Here is a 13,192-nt window from a genome sequence, read left to right on the forward strand (position 1 = left end):
CTCTCCTGCCATCTGCTGCTGACGACCTGCAAACAAACAACAACACTGGAGGGAAGAAAAACTACGATGTTCTTCAAGTGAGTGCAATTTTTAGGTCTCTAAGTTTCTAAGTGCTTGCCTACGTTACTGCCTTTACTTGTAAAAGAGTGTATTTACGTGTTGGAAAGATTCAATGGTTCTATTGCCAAATGCACAGTAGCTAGTGTAGTTATGGCAACAGAATAAGATGGGCTAAAAAAAGAATGTAAAAATGAAATACTGTACAGAATATATTTGTATTACTATTTTCACGTAAAAGATCTGATTAGGCTACTTAGGCAAATGATCCAAACTCCAATAACAGAAGAACAAGATATAAGGATATTTCTGTAATATCCACATAACACAATTCCCAATTGCTTTTGTTCTTGTTTTTGTTCTTGTGTTATTCAGGGAATGTTGTTCAAAGTGCTCTGCAATAAAGTAAAGAAAACAAGATGATAAATAAAAACAGGCATACTGAAACAGTTGCCAATACTTCACGATAAAACCAAGCAATTAAATGTATAACAAATAAGAAAATATACAGAAAGAACAGGATAAAAAAAGGATTGCATTAGTACATTTAATCAGATAATAATGAACACTAAAAGTAACAGTTAAAATAAATCCCCAAGGCTCCTACAAAATGGGCTGAGCTGCCAACTTTCCTACTCATGTGACAGTTCCAATCCAAAAAGAAACAAAGTTCTGAGTGAATTGTATTTTATCGATGGATTGCTTCACACTAAAAGCATGCAGACTATTTATATCCACTGTGACCCATTGATTAAATACCATAAATTGCCCATTTCTCACATGGCCCTCTGATGCCTACACCCTAAAGAATGAATCTATTGAACCAGTTTGTCTGTGTGAGCAGAACAGCGATTTGCATCCATCCTGTTAGACAATAAGTGCCATTCTTCTGTCAGGGACAAGGGTGGCGTTTGGGATTTGAACTGGAGCTATTTACCCTTCCTCACAGACTAATCTCTGTTCTGAGGAGACCATGCGACCTACCACCCCTCTGGCTTATCACTTATTGGATTCTAAGACCTGGCCTATAGGATCAATGTCTCCACTCAGTCTATTTCGGCTTTTGACAGGCACTCACTTTAAGACGTTTCTTATGTAGCGTTGCAGCATGCTGACCACAGTTTCCTCTCTTTCAACGGAAGACAATTGCAGGTGCATGCAAAAAATAATCAGTACAACAAGAGCGTCTACACAACAAACATAACTGTAGGTACTAGAATTGAATATTTTGATTGTATTTATCGCTGTCCTTTTGCTTTTTGTACATGTGACTGTTCATACGCCTTCCCACATTTCACGAAATCTTCTTCTTGTCCTGCTTCTTCTTTATCTCAGACACTTTTCTCCTGTAGCCTGTTGTTTTGTTTAGCACATGTCACACGAGAGGTGTACTTTTAACAATATTAATCCCTGCTGGTATTTCTGGGCCCTTTGTTGTCTCTGGTCCCAATTATAGGTGCTCTGTTATTATGTATCTTGATACCTGCTCAGCCCAGATGACTGAACTAAGATTGGCCCTGAGGTGGGGTTATGTAATAAGACTGTGTTGGAAAATGTCATTTTTGTCTGTTTCACACATTAATCTGGACTGCATCTTCTCTCCCTTGGGCTATGAAATGCTAATGTGTGAGGGTGCTTAAGGTTTGAATTGTCAGGGTGTGTGTGTGTGTGTGTGTGTGTGTGTGTGTGTGTGTGTGTGTGTGTGTGTGTGTGTGTGTGTGTGTGTGTGTGTGTGTGTGCAACCCCCTGTTAAACATTTCAGTGGGTGACACATTGAACTGCTGTCAGGAATGCTACCCTGTGAGAAGAGGAAAAGAGGGAGAAAACAACAATGGGAGGGGGAGGAGAGAGAAAGAGAGACAGAGAGAGAGAGGATGAGAGGATAAACCAGTGTGGCAGGTTTGCGTCACTGTACACACTTCATCATGCAAAGCTGACAGAGAGTACAACACAGAGAGAGAGAGAGAGAGGAGTTGAGCTGATGTCATTGCAGAGCGTTGCCTTTATTATGAATCTGTTTCACACAGCGGTGTAGGACAAGAACTCATTCCTAGAGAAGGTAAGGCACATGTGTTTATGTGGGATCTATTTGTGCTAATTCTTGATTATGTGAGTGAGTGAATGTCTTATGTATGTATAGGTCTTGATGCATTTTTGTTTCCTCGCTCTTCAATCGGGGTTTAAAGTAAACTGAGCAGTGTTGCCTGGTTACCCAGATGGGAGGCTTTGACCTAACAGAACAGGTGTTTCTGTAAACCGACACTCACACTCACCTTCATTGGAAAGCACCACGGAGACTATCTCCCACAGTAACAGGCTGACACCTAAACAGCTTCATAAAATGATACAGCCATTGCTTATCTGCTTGCTAGTCCTGTTGTATTTGTACAGTAAATCAACAGCTTACACTACTTGTGTTCAACGTCAAGATAGATCGCTCTTAATTCTGCCTTGATTAATGATCAAAGATGGTTTCGGTGGTTATCAAACAATGCCTGTAATTTGAACAAGTGCAATTGTCCATCAGTAATACAATATATCCCCAAGCAGGTTGAATGTAAATCAAAGTGACTTTGTCCTCATCTTTGTCCATCTTATCTGATCGTTTCCCCTGAACACTGTTACAAAGTTTCAGTCAGTCGTTGTCCTCCTGTGGCTCTGAGGCCGATACGCGCTGCACAGAGACTGATTGTTTTATTTTAATACATTGTTTTTACTGGGAGGATTGCAGTTTGGTGAGTTATTCCAGTTTTTAATTCAGGTTTTGCTGACGCTGACAGGTAGTCATGAGTATGTTGCTTGTGTAAACAGCCGTTATGATATGTGTGTGTACAACAGAGTGCATTATGTGAGTCAGAGTCCCACTGGTCTGTGAATGGGCTCATTGAGACAGTGTGAGGGGTATGTCAGCAGGGAAGAGACGTGTTGCCAAATCACATAACTTACAGGCGTTAGTTTACAATAATTTAGTTCTCTGGCCGTCATGCTCTTTCTTTTGTTCCTATTTGTTGTTCTTAACATTTTCATATCTTCTGCATTCACTGTCCTCTTTATTCTTCTCTGTTACGTGTTGTGTTCCCTATCATCAAACACTTTGTGCTTCTGTTTGGCCATTTCAACGAGCCACAATCTACATATCACAACATTTCATCCCAATGCAATCTCAGCATAGAAATGTGTACCTTTGTTATGCTTTGCAGGCAATGGGAGCTGTTCTCTGAAGTCATGTTGTGGGAGCCAAAGAATCCAAGGGACAGAACGACAAGAGATCAATGAGAGAAGCCCAGTGGAGCTCTCTTCTCAACCACAAAACAGACAATCATCAGACAGTTTCTCGGATTTGCTTGAATATCAAGTTCACTCTTCCACTCTCTTTTTGGGATTTGGCACTTGACAGCAGGTTATTAACTTTGTTTACTCTCAGACAATGGACTTGTCCATGCTGCCTACACAAGTGAGTGACTATGACAAGCAGCAGACAGGAGCATGCTTCACTGTCCGCTCAGCCAGCTCTCCGTCTTACCGTCTCACTCGCAGGCCAGGTGTCAGGAAAACAAGGAGTTTTCAAGAACAGGAGAAGGAGAGTTCTGAGGAAGTCGGCGAGAGAGATTGGACTCTCTCTGGCACAAATGGCACAAACCAGGAGGAGGATGGCACAGTCACTGCTTATCAAGCCAGGACTGGGAGTCGCAGCACTGTCAGAGGGCAGGGCGAGGAGCAGGAACCATCAGACCATAAAAGGACTATTAAGCTGAACCAGAATGGCACATCAGATCAAACTATCACAGAGTTTGGCACCGACAGAGGTATAAACTGTAACCCTGCCTCTGAAAGCCGGGGCAGGACTGACTTGAGGAGACAAAACATGCAAAGTAGAAGTAAGAGTTTGGATTGGAGAGAGGGGGACACGAGCCCTGATCGGGGAAGAAAGGCTGACATATCTGTGTTGTCACCCAAACAAGGCTCGAATGAAATAAGGACTGTAGTTGAATGCGTGGGAGACAGGGTGATATCTTCAATTCACGCCTATATCTCTGCAGATACAAGTAGTGATCAAGAGAGGAGGCCAGCGAGTCTCATGAGTGAGACTTTGGACAGGGTCAGTCGGGGTAATTCTCTCCCCGTTAGGATTAGGTCCCTTTCTGGATCTAGCACCGGTGCCAGAGGGACAGCTTCTTCATTCGGACCCAAAGGAGGTCAGAGTATAATGGAGCGGATAGAAAAACTCTATGGGTCAGCTAATTTTGATCAAATGGAGGATTCAAGTGACTTCTCTACTCCTTTGACATCCCATCACAGAGAAACAACTACAGACTCCCTTGTTTTGCCACAGCAGAGGTCATATGAGAGGACATCAGGGGGAACCTTCCCCAGGCGTATGCCACCCGGAGAGAATAGCAGCATTGTGCCAAGCAAGAAATCATTCACCTGGACACAAAATGATACTAAAGGTTCTGAGAATTCAATTAATACAGGAACAAGCAGGACCAGGGAGAGACTGTCAGGGGTACAAGGGCAAGGACCAATCCAGAACAGGTTTTCAGAGGAGGGGGGAGCTAAATGGGGTAGAGGGTTAGAGGAAATGGGCACAATGTCTCTGGATAGAGCGGGAAGCAGGTACTCTGCAGCAGCTCAGGTAAGAGCTGCGAGGGCTGCAGCAGGAATTACTGCACCATATCCAAACACTTTCCCAGAAGAGGAGAGTTCATTTTCTTTGATAGAAGAGCAGGAAAACAAGTCAGATAATGCAGCAAAAGACTGGACACTATTGAAGAGCTGCAGCATTGATGAAGATGTGTTTGTGTCACAGGATATCACAATAAAAACAGTTGAGAAGAAGAGATTCCCAGAAAGGTTGACTGCCTCTGCAGCCAGTGTGAGAAATAAGATCAATCAGTTTGAGGCCCTCACACAGAGAGGCCACGATTTAGTTTCAGCACAGGTCGTGATGCCAAGACGAGCCTTTTCTGTGCCAACACAACTCAGCAGTGATTTTGATGGAGTAAAAAAGAGTGGATCAGCAAAAGCGATAGGTGGGTTGAGATACAAGAGGGAGGAATTGAAAGAGGGAAGGGAGGCAGGTGATGAGGCTGAGGAGAAAGTGGGAGGAGCAGGAAAGAAGCCCGGGTCAAGCAGGTCTTTATCAGAGGATGAGGTTGGACTAAGACTAGGGAGGAAAGAGAGAGAAGGTACTGATTCCAATGAAACACAGGAAAAGGGAACAGATAATCATTTTGCTGATGATTTCGAGAAATATTCTAGACTCAAGAGTCGATTGGAAATCCCGCTAAATGGAGGATATGGTAGAAACTTTTTCATAGATGAGACAGATTTCCAAAAAATCTCAAGCCCTGAAGACTCTAGTCAGATCCCATCTTTGCTACTGTCCAAATCCATCAACACTTCTGCTGGTGTGCAGAAAGCAAACTCTCTGGTTACTTCACCAGTTAGCGATGACGACGAGACTCCAACAAACTCTCCAAATAACTCACCTCTTCATTCACCTACCACTCAACCGGAAAACATCAATTCCTTTATAGGCAGGGAAAAGGAAAGCACTTCTGTCCTCGCTGTGTCAGCCAAAATTCCTGAACAACATTCCCGCCTTTTCCCTCATCCCCTGGCCAGTTCGTCCCACAGCGACCTCCCCGGTCTCATCTCTCCGGAGAACAAAGCCCACCCAAATGGGAAGAAACAGTTGCTGGACCTTGAGGCTTGGGTGGCTGGCTTGAGCCCAAAGTTGAGGGACTGGAATGACGATGAAGATGGTTATGAAGATGATGATGAAAGTACAGAGAGGGACGATGATTCAAACTATGACTCCGACTCTGGAGAGTCTTCAGTGACCGTCACTAGTAGCATGAGCCAGTCAGATCACAAGAGCTTCTGTGTCAGGTGGGTAATGTTTGTATTATATTTCTTCCAACAATTTGTCAGTACCTCACACCTATAACTCCTTTTCTTTCTTGCCTTTAGTCTTTCAGACCTGTGTAACTTTGCTGGAGTGGACTATGAGTCGGAGAATGACTGCGATGAGTGGCAAACTTCAAGCCGTCGGACTGCCTCCCTGAGCTCAGACATGTCGGCGCTCTCCTGTGTGTCCGTGATGCCCAGTGAGGAGCTCGACAGGCTGCTGGAGGATGTCAGGAGCGTGGGGGACAGCACCCTACAGGTACAAACATTAGCAACAGTCACTTTCTGTGGTTCTGAGACAAGAAACATTACCATGAACTAGGGAGTTTATACAAGTGCCAAATAATCAGGCCTATTGTAACATTGTTGTTGTTCTCTCTGCCTTCCCTTTTTGCAGGACTATGATGATGTGCAGGTAGTGGTTCTCCATAAGGACATGGGAGTGGGACTAGGCTTCAGTCTGGCGGGAGGCGTGGACCAGAACAAGCCTGTCACTGTGAGAAAATACCCCTTGCTACCTTCTCCTGAAAAATATTTAAACTCATTGTCCTCAGTCTCCTAATTTGTACCACAATGTGTTCTCAGGTCCACAAAGTGTTCCACTCGGGCGTGTCAGCCCAGGAAGGCTCCATAAGGGAAGGGGACCAGGTTCTGTCAATCAACGGCACAGCACTGAGCGGCTATGCCCACTGGGAGGCCTTGAGGGTCCTGAGGAGGGCAAAGGCTCGGGAGATGGGGGTGGTGGTCCTGAGGAGGGGAGAGGTTAGCAGTGTCCAAAAGAAAGGAAACCCGACAAAAAATCAGGGACCAACACTGACTCCGTCAACTGACACGGGTGAGAAGGCGTACTTTAACAACACTTTGTAAAGATCATAGTCCTGTATCTACACGTTTTTAGAAACAAATGTTGACTGTTCTTCTGCTTTTGCTACTTGCAGGTCAGCTTTTGTGTGTGCGACTGGAGAAGAACAGCAGGGATCTGGGCTTCAGCCTGGAGGGAGGTGCGGACTCCAACCTGGGAAACAGACCCCTCACTGTACAGAAGATCTTCCAGGGTGAGGACTGTAGTATTATTTATCTTCCAAAGAAGAAATACAGAGATTTAACCATCATTTAAACTCTATCCACCCCACAAAGAGGTGAACATAAGTTGTTAGGTTGGGTTTAGGTCAGTGCTCCCTGCAGGCCAACTTAGCTCTTTCACTCCAAACTCAGAAACCACGTCTTTGGACCTCATTTCAATTAACATGGTAAACAAAGTCATGTTTACACAGAAAAGCATAAAAATGTCAAGATTATGTTTGTTACCGTGTAAGGTTTTGTTATAATCAGAACCCAAACCAGGAAAAAGCCCCAGAACGACAACATGTGGACAAGATTTCTCTTTATCTTCTTAAATAAATGGTGTCAAGCGTTGGATTTATTAAGTACTCAACGTTACTTTATTGAAAAATAACATTAGTTAAGAAATCAATAAAAAAAAAACATGAAACAAAGTGACGATTATTTTTATTTGACTTGTTATCCAGATATTCTTGTAAATAGGCCGAAAAGAGAAAGACACCTGTTTTGCTTATGCAGTACAAGCTTAATAAAATATATTCTAAGCAACCCTTTCATAATAACTGTTCTCCATTAAAACTATATTATACTACTGTATACTACTCTTGCAGCAATTGCCTTTCCCCTTGCCTGTCCTTTAAGATCTTAGTAAACAAACATGTGATTAAAGCCACCCTTTTACCCTTCAGGAGGTCCTGTTGACAAGATGTGTCCTGGTGATGAGGTCGATAAGATTGAAGGTGTGAGCGTGGTGGGGATGAGACGCCTGGAGGCTTGGACTTTGATCAGAAAACTGCCGTCTGGGCCTGTGGACGTGGTGCTTCGACGCCCTCTTGAAAATCTGGAAACATGAGGACTGTTCCGGTGCTTTGTGCACAGTAGAGCTCAGTGACTGATGACAGCTCGAAACCCATCCATTAGTGGCTATACCTTTTGTATTCCTGAGGCCATTAAAACAATTCAGTAATTTGTAGTAATTAATACAAATCCCTATAGGAAATATAATCTTGAAGACCAGGTCAAAAGTGTGTATTTTTCTCACTCTATCTACATCTACCTCAAGGCTTGGGATATGTCTGTATATAATTGAAGTGCACTGATGGCTCGTACATTTATTAAGTCAACCAACCTTTGTAAAAGTTACTTTGGTTATCTTTAAGCTAGAAATGTGGCAACTTTAAATGAAAATACATATTGTTTTATATTGTGAATAAAACCTAACTGCATTTAAAGTTTATATTGCTTTTTAATAAATCCTAATTTAAAGAAATGCATTGTATTTGTATGTCCTGCAGAGGGAGAGAGTGTTACGACGATATCATCTTATCAATGAAGTTCTGTGGGTTAAAGGTGTCTGTCCCTATACAGTTCACATACCACAATCATTTAGTAATACCGAAAAGAAGATGTGATAAGATATGTCCCCGATGCATCATGTCAAGGTTTTTGTTGTGGAGAGATATTGATCATTTACTTTACTCAAATCACCAAATAAAAAATATAGTCTACTGGTCTGTTTGTAAATTAAATAGCAGTAAAGAAATTCATAAAATAAAGCTTTCTTACAAGTAAATAGGAACAACTTCATCAAACACTATTTTTATCTTATCAAATGTCAACAAATAATTTCCTGCCGCATCGTGTGGCTCTTTGAAAATGATCAGCAATAACACGTTTCTTTACTACTGCAGGGAATTTGATGGTTTACATAATCCACTAGGGGTCCAGGGTTCAGTACAGCAGGGTTACGGTGACATCTTGCTATTTAATGACTTCTCAATCAATTGCCTTATCAAACTTTCACCAAAGACGGCTTCACCACAGTAATTCTAATATTAGCAATAGTATTATTTGTACATTTATATATTGTTTTTGGACTTAAATTCCACAGAGATCATCAATTCCAGGAACCTACCTAAAGCAAGACATAAAGTAAAGAGTACAAAGTATTGCATGTACACTGCATATCATGGCGAGGGGTGTCATACTGTAAACCTCTGGTTGTGACGGTGGCCTGGTGAGTGGTATCCTATTTATTTTTAGTGTGTTGGTGTTACCTGCATCTGTCTTTCACATAAACCTTATGAATGTATGAAGAAACTAGGGATGGATGCCTATTTATCATTAAGATCAGTAACTGTTTTTTTGAGGGAGGTAGATAGGTTTGGCTTTATGCATGTTGCGGCTTATTGCTTGTCATGGCTATAATCACATAATCTGACCGTTTATGGCCCCTGTTCATATAAGAGAGCTCCAACAGTTGAGGCATTACTCTCTGTGCTCCAGCCAATCCTGAAGGGTGCCTGCCCAATAAATGAGAAACAGTGTTTGACCAGCTGTGGAAGAAGAGAAGGCAGAGAGGACGTGGGACACAGAGTGCAGGTCTTCAGATGCTCAGGTGGAAGTTGTGACAGAAATAACTTCGTTTTTTTTAGCATCAGGACTGACTTTAGCTTCCGGACAGAGAGGCAGCCCAACAGCTGGTGTGTGTGACAGCAGAGACAGAGTTCAGTGTGAGATGAAAAGAAGGATTTAACTCGAACAATGTTGAACCGCCGAGTTCTGAGAGTGAGGAATCCTCTGATACGAGAGTGCATGGCTGAGTTCTTAGGAACATTTGTTTTGCTGGTGAGTCTATCAGCTTTTGGAACTTTTTTATGGTCTAATTGTTTACGTCCACCTCACCCCTTTAAAATATTAAATAAAAGCACACGAAAACAAAAACAGAGATGAATTTATGAATAAATATATAAAAACTCAAAAAATTATGTTTCCTTCTCATTATTCAGCTTCTCTTTCCTTTACAATGCAATAGGACAACAACAAAAATACGATTGATAAAACTTAATTTTAATGACTAATGGCACATTTGCAGCATCCTTTTGTCAGTTTATGGTATTTTATATTCTCTGATGTATAAAACAAATTATGAATTGAGCTTAATTGCACAACATATATATATTTCATGAGCTGCTACTGAACTTTTATTATTTTACAATACCATAACATGCTTTAATGTGACCTCAACCTGTCATAGATGTATAAATCAATAATGTAAATTGGTGATAGGCCATAAAGTTTAATCAGTGTTTTATGAATACATTAATTCATGTGTGTGTTTCTTCTTCTGTTCTCCGAGTCAGATTCTTTGTTGTAATATCTATGAGATAAGAAGTTTATGATACAATAAAAGTAACCACATTTTAACAACAACAAATGTTTCTGTGATAACTGCAGTACCTTTGTTTGGCCTATTGATAATTACCTACAGTTTTTTTATTTAATCATTCAGGGATTGTTTCTTGTTTCTTGAAAGTGTAAAATATATCTTTTGACAGAACATTAATTTTTGGATTTTTTTCTTCATCTTCTGGTAAGCTCTTCGGCTGCTCTGCTGCGGCGCAGGTGAAGACGAGCAGAGAAACTAAAGGCCAGTTCCTGTCAGTCAACATGGCCTTCTCTGTGGGCGTGATGTCGGCTATGTACCTCACCAAGGGCATCACAGGTAAATCAAATGAATACTTTTCAAATAATGAGATCTTCTAACTAAATATACATTTGCAAGATGTATACACAGTCAACTATAGCAGCAGTGTTTAGTTTTCTGCCTTGCACTTCCAAAAGATTAGGGATAGGTAAATTGAGGAAATCCACAAAGAGTAACTGGAGATTTAACATGGCTTGCAAAAGTCTCCAAAAGTCCCTAAAGTTATAAACACAGACAGCGCATCCCTTCAAGCCACCCTCCAAACTACTAAAGTGATCATTATAAACCTTAGAAAATTCATAATAATGTAAAGAATGAACATGGCCATTGTTAGTACTCACAGTTATGAATGAATGCACAGGCAGACTGTGCACAGCAGGTAGGGTAAGGGTTAGCATGAAGTGATTGGATAGATTGTCAGAGCATTTGTTTTCTTGATTTGTCTCAGAATGGGAACAGTATTTCAAAACCACAAAAACAAATCTAAAACATATTCCATTTCAGCAGTGATCCACTGATCTGAGCAGGCTGTATTTATCACTGTAATATAAAAGAGGCCTTGTCCAGCGTCTCAAGGTCTTTGCTTTGACTTATGTCTACCAGTTGACACACTTTGTGACTACAAGTAATCTACTATTCAATTGCCTTCACATTTCTTTGTCTGATCCCATCCATCTCCTATGTTTCTCTGCAGGAGCTCACCTGAACCCGGCAGTGTCTCTGAGCTTCTGTGTGTTGGGCCAGGTGCCCTGGGGAAGGCTGGTGCCCTACTTCCTCTCCCAGCTGTTGGGGGCTTATGTGGCATCAGGACTCGTCTACCTGGTCTACTATGGTTCGTCTTTCTGGCACTTCAAAATACTTTATCATTGCTATGTATATGGGCTGATAGATAAAGATCTTAAGTCATGACCAGATAAATCAAACAAATGGAGAAGCTCTGTGCACAATCAGTTTTTAACATTAAACTCTCTGTCTGTTTCAGATGCTATAATGGAGTTTAGTGGAGGAGTATTGACTGTCTATGGCCCAAATGAAACAGCATCAATATTTGCCACATACCCCTCAGAGTACATCTCTTTGGGCAGCAGTTTCCTTGACCAGGTCAGTGGGAGAATTTGTGTAGACCTTGTTCATTATTTTAAAAGCTGTTCCTTTATTGAACTGTGCATTACAGTTTTTACACTTTTCATTAGGTAGTTGGCACTGGCATGCTGATGTTGTGCATCCTGAGTTTGGGTGAGAAGAGAAACACCCCGGCCCCCCCGGAACTGATTCCTGCGATAGTGGCAGCGATCGTCCTGGGGATCTCCATGTCAATGTCAGCCAACTGTGGTGGTGCAATAAATCCAGCTCGGGATCTGGGGCCACGCCTCTTTACACTGACTGCAGGCTGGGGCACTGAGGTCTTCACGTAAGTAAAAGTATACAGCTCCTCTATCTCTCTATCTCTTTACAGCTGTACACATACAACTTTCCAAACTGATGACTCTGGAATTCCTATTTCTTATCAATAATTTTATGGCCTTACAGATGAAGCTACACGATTCATTCAAACTGTTTGAAGGACATTTTAAGAGGTCTTTGTCCTTGTCTTTCTTACTATAATCCCATATGTCAGAGGTTATCAATAGTTTTCTGCACTATCAATAGAAAATTAGGTGTCAGCTCATTACAAAACATCTGACTGGTGTTTGTTTGAAAACACAAACATAGTGGCTCCACAGCTGTTCAATAAACCCTTTGCTTGATCTTGTCTATATGAAAGCTGCATGCATTGATGTTATCCAATAGGGGGCATATAATACCAGAAAAGTCCAGCATAGTTAGTTAGATAGATAGATACTTTATGTATCCCAAAATTGGGAACATATATTTGTTCCAGCAGCAGTGTCATGCATTTACACGAGTGAAAAATGTTTAAAAGATACAATAACATACAAATATAATAGAAATGAACACTAACATTTGCGGGAAGTATATAAAGTAAGTATTTTAAATGAATAAATAATAAAAAGATAACAGTAATAATTAAAAACAAATGTTTTAATTAAAAATCAAAACATTTAAAATGTCTTTCCTTATGAATAAAGTGTTAAGAAATGATTGCAAGGATACACATTCAGCTGATATGATAAAATCAGAGTTGATATTGTGGCAACCTGACTGGTTTGTGTAAAAAAATCTGTGGTATCTTAGCAAACCATCACTAATTGAAAAATAGCTGCTTTCTAATAATTGACACTATTCAACAATAAGCCGGTAATTCTTTCTGTAACTTTGTTTGGAGCCGAGCAGAGCTGAGCTTGTTTATGGAAAAAAGCTGCTTCTGTTTTAGGAAAAGACTCTTTTAGCTCATTAACCAATCCCTTTCACATAACAGATTCAGTGTCATTATAAGAACATTGAATAATTCCACTTTAAATAACAAACTCTCATCTGAATCCTTTCTGTCTGCTCTCCAGGTGTTACAACTACTGGTTCTGGGTGCCCCTGGTGGCCCCACTTATAGGAGGTGTTTTAGGGACATTCATGTACTTGATCTTCATCCACTGGCACCTGCCTGACCCCGACCCTCCGGAGAGCCTCACCCCTCTCTCTACCATCAGTGATAAAGTCCTGCAGCCCAGCACAATGTGGAACAACGGAGAGGTGTTAAAGGCTGCACGTCTCTAA

The 13,192-nt window shown here is 41.3% G+C and overlaps 2 protein-coding genes across 4 annotated transcripts; both read left to right on the forward strand.

Annotated features, from left to right (window-relative positions):
• Window positions 1-15: 15 nt before the first annotated feature.
• On the forward strand, window positions 16-8,482 carry LOC104959161 (uncharacterized). Of its 3 annotated transcripts, XM_010787026.1 has the most exons (8): window positions 23-77; window positions 1,157-1,263; window positions 3,258-5,952; window positions 6,034-6,229; window positions 6,368-6,466; window positions 6,556-6,805; window positions 6,909-7,025; window positions 7,722-8,482. In XM_010787026.1, exons 3-8 carry the CDS (start codon window positions 3,485-3,487, stop codon window positions 7,883-7,885), a joined length of 3,294 nt encoding a protein of 1,097 aa, XP_010785328.1. In that variant the 5' UTR covers window positions 23-77; window positions 1,157-1,263; window positions 3,258-3,484; the 3' UTR covers window positions 7,886-8,482. The 3 variants fall into 3 exon arrangements, with proteins under 3 accessions (XP_010785327.1, XP_010785328.1, XP_010785326.1); XM_010787025.1 differs by lacking the exon at window positions 1,157-1,263 and having other exon boundaries at window positions 16-77; XM_010787024.1 differs by lacking the exons at window positions 23-77; window positions 1,157-1,263 and adding an exon at window positions 2,029-2,116.
• Window positions 8,483-9,576: 1,094 nt separating this feature from the next.
• On the forward strand, window positions 9,577-13,192 carry aqp10a (aquaporin 10a). The gene is made up of 6 exons (XM_010787043.1): window positions 9,577-9,660; window positions 10,411-10,537; window positions 11,214-11,351; window positions 11,502-11,620; window positions 11,713-11,930; window positions 12,982-13,192. Exons 1-6 carry the CDS (start codon window positions 9,577-9,579, stop codon window positions 13,190-13,192), a joined length of 897 nt encoding a protein of 298 aa, XP_010785345.1.

This window comes from Notothenia coriiceps, unplaced genomic scaffold (genome assembly GCF_000735185.1).
Source record: "Notothenia coriiceps isolate Sejong01 unplaced genomic scaffold, NC01 NC01_scaffold00029967, whole genome shotgun sequence".
Taxonomy (NCBI): Eukaryota; Metazoa; Chordata; class Actinopteri; order Perciformes; family Nototheniidae; genus Notothenia; species Notothenia coriiceps.

Coding starts and splice junctions, on each gene's coding strand:
- LOC104959161 (XM_010787025.1), top strand. CDS start 3,485: ATGGACTTGTCCATGCTGCCTACACAAGTGAGTGACTATGACAAGCAG. Junction 5,953..6,033: donor CACAAGAGCTTCTGTGTCAG/GTGGGTAATGTT, acceptor TCTTGCCTTTAG/TCTTTCAGACCTGTGTAACT. Junction 6,806..6,908: donor GACTCCGTCAACTGACACGG/GTGAGAAGGCGT, acceptor TGCTACTTGCAG/GTCAGCTTTTGTGTGTGCGA.
- aqp10a (XM_010787043.1), top strand. CDS start 9,577: ATGTTGAACCGCCGAGTTCTGAGAGTGAGGAATCCTCTGATACGAGAG. Junction 11,352..11,501: donor CGTCTACCTGGTCTACTATG/GTTCGTCTTTCT, acceptor TGTCTGTTTCAG/ATGCTATAATGGAGTTTAGT. Junction 11,931..12,981: donor TGGGGCACTGAGGTCTTCAC/GTAAGTAAAAGT, acceptor TCTGCTCTCCAG/GTGTTACAACTACTGGTTCT.